The 8,900-nt window shown below is 38.8% G+C and overlaps 1 protein-coding gene across 2 annotated transcripts; it reads left to right on the top strand.

The window, feature by feature from the left end:
- The first annotated feature begins 973 nt into the window (after window positions 1-973).
- Window positions 974-8,797, top strand: LOC306694587 (uncharacterized protein). 2 transcript variants are annotated; one of them, XM_079157495.1, is made up of 5 exons: window positions 974-1,076; window positions 1,979-2,371; window positions 3,498-3,527; window positions 4,026-4,163; window positions 8,022-8,797. In XM_079157495.1, exons 1-5 carry the CDS (start codon window positions 1,034-1,036, stop codon window positions 8,177-8,179), a joined length of 762 nt encoding a protein of 253 aa, XP_079013621.1. In that variant the 5' UTR covers window positions 974-1,033; the 3' UTR covers window positions 8,180-8,797. The 2 variants fall into 2 exon arrangements, with proteins under 2 accessions (XP_079013621.1, XP_079013620.1); XM_079157494.1 differs by having other exon boundaries at window positions 8,019-8,797.
- Window positions 8,798-8,900: the final 103 nt, after the last annotated feature.

Here is an 8,900-nt window from a genome sequence, read left to right as displayed (position 1 = left end):
AATACAGATGAGTTATGTATTTCAGCCACAGCGCCCATCTAACTCTAAGCTACTGTCCCACTAAACAAATGATTTGTGATCGTTTCTCTGCTCACATTACAGGCGAGCCTCTTGAAGTTCACATGGTTGAGGTTTCAGAACTTATACACCCACTGTACTCCTTTGGTCTTCACTGTGATGAACAGATGACACACAGACACTAATTATCATGCAATCAGGTTGTTTGCCAAGTAGGTTTTCAAATAAATGTGGCTTTTGGTGCATAACAATCAACATAGAAGAGAAAAAAAAGATCAAAGCAAGTACTTGATTTAAGACATAAGAGTTTTTTACAGTTTTTTTTCCCATCAGCATCGCAACTCTTCTGGATGAAACTACTCTGTAAGAAAGAACACTTTATTATCGCTCGTCTTTGTTGTCTCTACTGCAATTTATCTTGTAGGCTGTGGTTGGAGATTGAATCAGAAAGTTCATACTCTCCATCGTACTCAGTTGTGTCTTGTCACAGGAAGCCAAAGCGCTGCGTTTCTTGTGCACCGCTGTGGGGACAAGGTGAGATGCGTTTTTAGCACCCTTGCACCAAAACCCACAAGAGTTTCACAAACCCCTCGTATCACTGTTGTGTGCCCCATTTCTTTATTTCACTTAGCAAGTCAGCGTCTGTTTATTTATCTCACTGAGGGATTCACTGTCTGTCTGTGGAGGTGTGCCAACAGCAGGATGTACCATATTAGCATTGCGCTTTGATGTCTTTTGATTAAAAGTAGCGTTTGGTCAGGAATCTCTCTTGTCTTTTTGAAAGCCTACGCTACTTTCCATCTTCAGTTCTTGTTTAAGCAACCTTCACTGCAGTCAGTTCCCTACACCAAGTCAGCAACTTATTCTCAGAGTACACTAAAACAAAAAAAAACTCCTCCCACCCACACACAGTTTTTTTTTCTTTGTGTGTGCCTAGAGCTCTGTCAGATGTGCAGACAGATAGGAAGCAGAGACAGGATGAGTGTGAGAAGAAGACCACCTCTCAAATGATACGATGGAAATGTGGTTGAAACGGTCGACTCTTGTGTTGCTCACAGGTAAGACTCCTGAAAACAGACAATAACAAACCATAAAGATATAAAATGAGGCTGTTAGAATAATGAACGTGTGCAGAGCTAATGTAAAACGACTTGGTACGGGTTACGTGTGGTGGTAGAATTACTATCAGTAGTATTTTACTTCAGTAAAAGTAGTCAAACAACAGTGTGTAGATACTTTGTTACAAGTAAGTGTTACGCATTTAAGATTTTACTTTAGTAAAAGTAGTAATACCACACTGTACAAATATTCTGTTACAAGTACATTTAATGCATTTAAGATTGTACTTAAGTATAAGTACTAATACCACAGTGAAAAGATACTTTGTTTGATTTTACTTTAGCAAGTATTATAAAATATACTTAAAGTAGAATTATTGTAGAATAGCCCATTCTATAATAATATTATGAATTAATATTATTGGATATGATTATTGATTTATGAATAAGTACATCACTTTGATACTGCAGCTGGCTAATTTTAATTATTGTATGTTCATATATAATATATATTACTTCATACTGCTTGGTAGCTTGCACAAATCTGGGGATCAATACAATATTCTTTATATAACATCATTATTTACTGGCTGATTCAATTTTGTAATCTGAATCTGAATCTTCAGAGTAAAGTTGTAAAGCAAAGGTTGTGGAGTAAATGTACAATATTTTCCTCTGAGATATAATGAATTAGAAGTACAAATTATTACTCAAGTAAAGTACCTCAAAAACAACAGTACTTGAGTAAATGTACTTTGTTACATTTGAAGACTGTTGGCTACAGATTTTAATCATAAATATTGCTATATTTAATTCACATTCATATCTTTGTATCTATCTGCCTGCCTGTCTGTCTGTCTGTCTGTCTGTCTAATATCTTTCTATCTATCTATCTATCACAGCAGGCCTGGTGATATCGGATCAAGCTCTTGTGATTCTGAATGAAACACGAATATCAGTGAAAGTGCCTTTTGGCTCCTCTGTGATATTCCAGTGCCGTTTGAAGACAGAGACACATGGCAGACATCGGGTGGTCTGGTTTTTGAACCCCTCTTCATTCGAATCGCACAGTCTCTCTGTGGGGACCTTTAATACATCTGCAAAGAACTCCAGCTTGGCGTTGAACAAAACAAAGCAGGACTCCGAGGATGAAGAGCAAGACACCGAAGGGACTTGGCCGACATTCACTTTATCAAACGTAACAGACCAGGACAGCGGATGGTACTTTTGCAGACTCACAATAGATATTCCCATTTTAAACCATACTAACAGCAGTGGAACAGAAGTAGTTATTAGTAAGTATCACTTGGAACTGATAAGGCTGTAACACTTTGCTTTACATCCCCCTAATATTTATAAGCAGTGTACACACATTTAAATGAGCAATATTCTGAACATTAATACAGCAAACAATTATTATTTAAATAAATAAATAGTGGAGTAATGTCTACCTGAGCAGGGAATGAAGTCGCTTTCTCTCCGTGTGAGTGTTGCTATCCGAGCTTCTCTTTGCTTTGGCATAGCGTGCTTTTAGCCTTTAGTTTTTTAAATGTATTATAGCTGTCATTTTACATTTACATGAAATGTAACCTCTGCACTTAACCCATCCCTAGCATATTGGGAGCATTGGGCTGTTGAGAAGCGCCCGGGGAGCAGTTAAGGGTTTAGTATCTTGCTCAGGGACACTTCAGCACAGGACAGGTAGAAGCCAAGGATCGAACCGCCGACCTTTTGGTTACCGGACGACCCTACCTACCCAATGAGCCATGGCCGCCCAAAAAATGTGTGTGTCAGTGAATGTGAACAGCCGAAAATGCATCACGTTACAGCTCTCACACGGCTGTTACAGCTGATATCGTCGTCCTGACCAACAACTTATTGGCAGAAGCGTAGCCCCCGAACTCCGGTTCACCCTCGGCTAAACACGATTAGCTCTGTCAGCACTTTCCCCACAGTTTGTACCCGTTAGCGTTGTTAGCACCGTTAGTTATTACCCGCCGGCACATCGTCGACATGTTGAGAGCCGTGAGAGGCAATCGAAATGCTCCCGATCTCACACTATAATGTGCGCGTGCGCAGCTATAAGGACTTTGTTACTTAATGTACAATATTTGTCAGCAATAACTTCTCCAGTGAAAGCATATTTTATTTTATTACAACTGCGTTTTACTATATTATCTACATTATCTGTTATTACACCATCCTCCACTTCTGATGGCCCACAGCAGGGGTTATAGTTGTTGCTAAACAGATTATAGAGGCTTAGAAACCATTTACATATGCTGCTTATAAATGCTAAATAGAGGTACATGAAGTGAAGTGTTGCTATAAAGCTTATTATGATGGCACGTTAAAGGATTCATGAAACATTCTGGCTTGCTTTGGCTTAATGAAAGTATTATTTTGTTTCCTCCGTGACAGCGAAGAGCAAGGAACATACAACGTATTCAGGTAAACAAGGTCCGTCTGCATGTGTGTATGCGTGCGCATGTATGTGTGTGTACGTGTGTGTGTACCTAGCTCTGATTAACAAAAGTGCACTGTGCATTTTTAGGACCCAGCACAGTCTGAGTTTTTTTTTCTGGTGGCAGTAAAGGTGTTGAGTTTCCGGTGACTGTTGCTCTGAACTGACGAGTGTTCACTGAGAGGTGACGAGACCTCATTGGCGACTATTTCTAAATGTTCAACTTTAGTCTGTGAGGTGTGAACTCCGGCGCACACACTGGCATTGTGTTGATCGCACGTGTTCAAAGTGAACACTTATTAGAGCATAACATATAATCCGTATTCTTCTACATTGGCCTATCCTAAGGAGAAATTAAATTCAATAACACTCTACAAACACTCTATTATTAAGGACTGTTGTGTGCACGCACTGGCCTACTTATACACACTCTGATAAGAAACTGACATAGTCACATTTCAAGACAAAGCTTTTTTCTCTCACAGCGACTGTGCCTCCCCCAGACAACTTCACGCTCATCGACCAGTGGATGTGGATCACGTTGGGGGTTTCTTCTGTCATCGTGATTGTCCTGCTGGTCATGATATGTGTCTTGCTGAGAAGAAGACGCCGCAGAAGCAGAGGTACCGGTCTTCCTTTTTTCAGTTGCAATGGTTTAGATAATCATCTAGAGGTTTTCAAAATGGGAAGCGGGCCTTAACAGGGAGGGGATCCGAGCTGTTTCAGTGGAGGCTCAGGGAACGGAAGTGGGAAAAAAAATAATTAATACATTAGTTATCAAAAGGTCACATAGAATAGCCTACGTGTTTGTGATTTGATGAGAGAACAGTTTTAGGGAATTCTACTGAAACTAATAAATGCCTCAAGACAGATCTTTCTTTATATTTTTGGTGTAGTCACAAGTTATGTCAAATTGCAATATTAGACTTTGTTGGCTCAATTATTTGTTTATGGGGGTCAACTAACATAATCATGATCCCATAGGCATCCTGGAATTTAATGAAAGCAATTAAACTAAGAGGAGATGAGGGGGCGCCTTATTCCAAGCCTCGTCTGAGAGGAGGCCCACACTCTCAGACGTTAAGAAATCTGATCTAGACCTGCTTGCACTGTGGTAAACATCTACAGATTGTAGATAGGCTCAGCACTGTGATGAAAGAGGGCATGAAACAAACACTCTCACAAAAAAAGCCTCTGTTCAAACATGCTCTGAATGAATATTGCTGGTTCACTTTTGCAAAAGTTTTGCGTTTAACAGAAGAAATTATGGGCTGTTTTGTGTCTCTGTGTCTACGTGTGAGATCAGAAGAAAAAGAGGAAGCACTGCTCACGGAGCAGCTCGTTCTATCTGCCTAACTCGTGGCCGAACGACGCAAACTGAGTGAACGAGTGGTTTGTGTGGTTTAACTGCATGCTCACTGTGTGCTATAATGTAAAACGCCAATGTAGGACAAATTAGGAAGCCTGTGTTCTCATGGGTGCTTTAAGGAAAGATGAAGGAAGGACAAGGACCTCATTTTGCAGGCAGAGCTCAGTGCACTGGGGGGAAAAGAGAGATTCAGTCGCAGCCGACGGACCCCTACTGAGAAAAGCGACGTAAGCAAAGCTGAAAGAGCCACCCACCCACACCGCACCACCCACCACTATGTCTGCTTTTCCAGTCAAGGAGACAATTTTACTTGAGAATCATCACACATTCACCGTCTATAAACCACATAAAAAACACAAAGAGGTGCTTACAGGGTTTCTTTTTTATTGAAGCCCTTACAGGCATAATTTCCAAAAACTTGTAAAAAAAAGTGTAAAATGTAGAAACACTATTAGCTGTTTTTATGAGTACAATTCTCAAAATCATTATGAGCAATATTTGTGTGAATTGCTCACATCTTTTTTTCAAATTTTGTCCGCAACTGAAACTAATGAATTGTATAACAGAGGCAAATATTTTGATAGTCAATTTATCGTTTGAGTCATATCATCAAAGGACAAACTACAATCGGTATCTCTCTGTTTCGACATTGTTGTAAACTGAGTATCTTGTGGGCTGTTAGTTGGACACAACAAGACATTGGACATTTTTATACAAATGTTATACTCTAAACACTTAATTAATTAATTGATGCACAGGTTAATTGATGATGAGTGAATTAGTTGTGGCCCTAATTTTGTAACAACAGCATATACATCGGTTGTTGCATTAACACAGTAGTCAAATCTTCAATCGAGACAGTAATGCAGAAAATGATGTTTAAACGATGTTTTATCATGCAAAACTATTTCATCCACCATTCAAACATCCATGTTTAAGATTTCTTTGATCCTATAATGTCACAATTCCAAGATAATTGGTAGAAAGTGTCATTTGAAATTAAATGACCCGATAACATTCATCACATGCTGATTTTAGCTTACAGGTGTAACTCACCTGCTGTCGTTTGTCATCCACATTTGCATAACTTTTATGTTTTTTAATTGTAGTTTTATGTTGGTGCATGAATTCCGTTCAGACATCACAAAAAGTGACAGGCAACGGGCTGCTCACGCAGAGGGAAAGAAGTGTAAGAAAGTGGGTCTACATGTGGTGGTCCGGCCACAGCAGTAGAAGTAGGTCACAGGGTACATGTTACCCACATAGAGGGGATGTTGTGTCATGACTCACTTCAGGATACAAGTACTTTAGTTTCTAGTTTATATGACCTGCTGAATTGAGACATTCATCTTTTTTTGTGTATTTTACACTATAGTCACTGTGAGGTGCTTTAGTGTAAGGGACTCACTGGAAAGGGTGGCGGTGGTGGTAGAAGTAGTCAGATATTTTATTTAATTGAAAGTAGGAATATCACAGTTGTAGTCAACATTCTTTGGCAGGCTACTTGCTGTAATTTCCCTTTGTCACAAGTTGACTGAAGGGTTATTCAGTTCACCTGCTGAAGAGGGCTTGTGCACTGGCTGCTAGTTAAGTAACAGCTTGGTGCGTTTCCCCCGTCTTTGCCAATCAGGATGTGGCCACCAGAGGTGTGAATTATAGACAGTTCAGGCAGCGTGTTGGGCACGTGCTGTTGGGGTGCAACAGGCCTTTTAACAATGAGGTGTTGTGTGTGTGTGTGTGTGTGTGTGTGTGAGTGTGTGTGTGCATGCTTAATATTTATAGCGTGCACCATTAGTCTGTCATAATGGCCCACGTCAGGAGTGATGACGCCCTTTCTTTGAGGCTTGAGAGAAACTCTGATCTTTTGGCTCGTTTTCTTCGCTGTCATTTGATTTCTCTGATTGAAGGTGATTTTGAGCGCTGTGAGTTTGAGTGAATATTGAAGAACACCTTTCTGCTGAATCAGGGCAGACTGTAGAGCTAATTGTGCGAGAGATATTGGATATAGGCTTTATTTTACAATTTTGTGTATTGGTTTGTTTTCATTGAAACTCGCTCTATACACAATTTCTTAATATAGAAAAGGGAATTATTTCATCATTATTAACACGGTGTTTGTCATTGTGAAGGCACTTGTGAGATTTGTTTATTCAAGTAAATATTTCCCTGTTATGTGGTTGGGAACTGGTTCTCTCAAATCTGTGTACATTTTCTGATCGACAAATAGTGGAAAAAAACACAAAGCTCTGGTTGTTAAAATTAATTGTCTTGCAAACATTATCAGTGTCAATACTGACTTCACCCACTGTAAAGGTTTGAATACATCTTAACTGCATTTGCTTCCTGCATCAGAGAACTTTCCTGCACAAAAGCAGTCTTGCATAGAAATCCTTTGTCTGAGAGCAACTAGTACATAGAACAGTAAATGTTAAACTGACACTTCCTTTAATTGGTTTTCAAACAAGAATTCACAAAATGTAGAATATACCGCTCATTATGATCCGACACAACTTGTGGCAAATGTAGTCACTGTTAAAATGTTGAAACAAATTAATAATGGGACTGTTTGATATACCACCATTCAAACAAAAGCTGACTCTGTTCTTTAACTTTTTAATAAAGAGTGTTAAGCTCAGTATTGACTCTGTAAACGTGTTTATTAACCCTAACCCGGCCATGATGCTGATGTGGCCCAGAGTGAAAATTAGTTTGACAACCCTGTTCTTAACTATTCCATTAACTACTAACAAGTTTCTTATAAGTGCTTATAAGTATCTCATAATCATCAATAAATATGTTTAAGATAATATTATTAACATTTATTTATCCTTATTAACATATACTAATATTAGTAGGCAGCTTATAAGGACTTATGAGGGCCTTACCATCAACTAATGCTTATTATAAAGGTCTTAATATGAAGTGTTACCAGCATCTTTTCTGAGGGAGATTTGGTCGAGACAGCATCATTAAAAGTGCAGAAAAACAACAACTGAATGAGTCAAACAGACAAACAACACTAAAACAAATATTTTGTATTCTGTTCTGCCATTTAGATGTAGTAGTATAATATATTGGTTGATAAATCATCCTGCTTTTGCTTCATAAGCAGGAGAAGATCCAGTCTACGCAAACACTCGTCCTGTGGCCAAGAAGCAGCCTTCTCCTCGGCCGGGGACGGACCACCTGAAGGCGCTTACTTCCTCTCAAAACCCCCGGAACCCGAGTCCAGGCAGGAAATACGACGAAGGCAAACGGAGATACAAATAATGAAGAAGTCATGAATCAACTCCTCCTCATCACCTTTAGTCAAGGCCTATAGCTGTGTTCACTGCACTGAAAGTTAAATGAATTGTCTTTCTTCTGCTTCTTCTTCTTATTATTATTATTATGCCATGTTTACATTATTATAATGATATGTTTATATTATTATCATAATCATATGTTTTGCATTATTATTATTATAAGTTTTATATTGCACCCTATATGTTTTGGTTCAGGCGTTTCCAGCTTTTTGAATGTATTTCTTCTCAGGTATTTCCTGTGAAATAGCTGTTATGAGCCACTAGATGGCAGATGGTGGATGGTGTCAGTGGGTGAAATCAAAATGCTTCTTTTTCTTTCTGTATTTTAACCCCTGATAAGGTTTGAATATGTTGCCAACAGCAGACTTTGTATAGTAGATAAGCAAAAAGTAGGGAATCACGTAGTGGTGGGAATGATTGTTGTTGTCAAATGCGTGCTTGTTGTTGTAGCTATTGACATTTTAAGATACTGGAAGAGCTGTTTTTTGCTGCACAGTTTGTAATATCTTGAATGTTAGTTCGTGTTATTGGTGTCCTGTCATAATCATCACAATTTAATGTTGCATTTCAACATAAAAAAATAAAGCAAATAAGAGCAAAAGTCGTCTAAATCAAAGGAACATTAATATCATGTTGCGGTTACAACAGATTACCTGCAGGTTTTTTTTTTGTTTTTTTTTAAAGAA

The sequence above is a fragment of the Pholis gunnellus genome, assembly GCF_910591455.1.
Source record: "Pholis gunnellus genome assembly, chromosome: 4".
Lineage (NCBI taxonomy): Eukaryota > Metazoa > Chordata > Actinopteri > Perciformes > Pholidae > Pholis > Pholis gunnellus.
This window is presented reverse-complemented; position numbering and strand designations above follow the sequence as displayed.

Coding starts and splice junctions, on each gene's coding strand:
- LOC306694587 (XM_079157494.1), top strand. CDS start 1,034: ATGGAAATGTGGTTGAAACGGTCGACTCTTGTGTTGCTCACAG. Junction 3,528..4,025: donor GGAACATACAACGTATTCAG/GTAAACAAGGTC, acceptor TTTCTCTCACAG/CGACTGTGCCTCCCCCAGAC. Junction 4,164..8,018: donor AAGACGCCGCAGAAGCAGAG/GTACCGGTCTTC, acceptor TTGCTTCATAAG/CAGGAGAAGATCCAGTCTAC.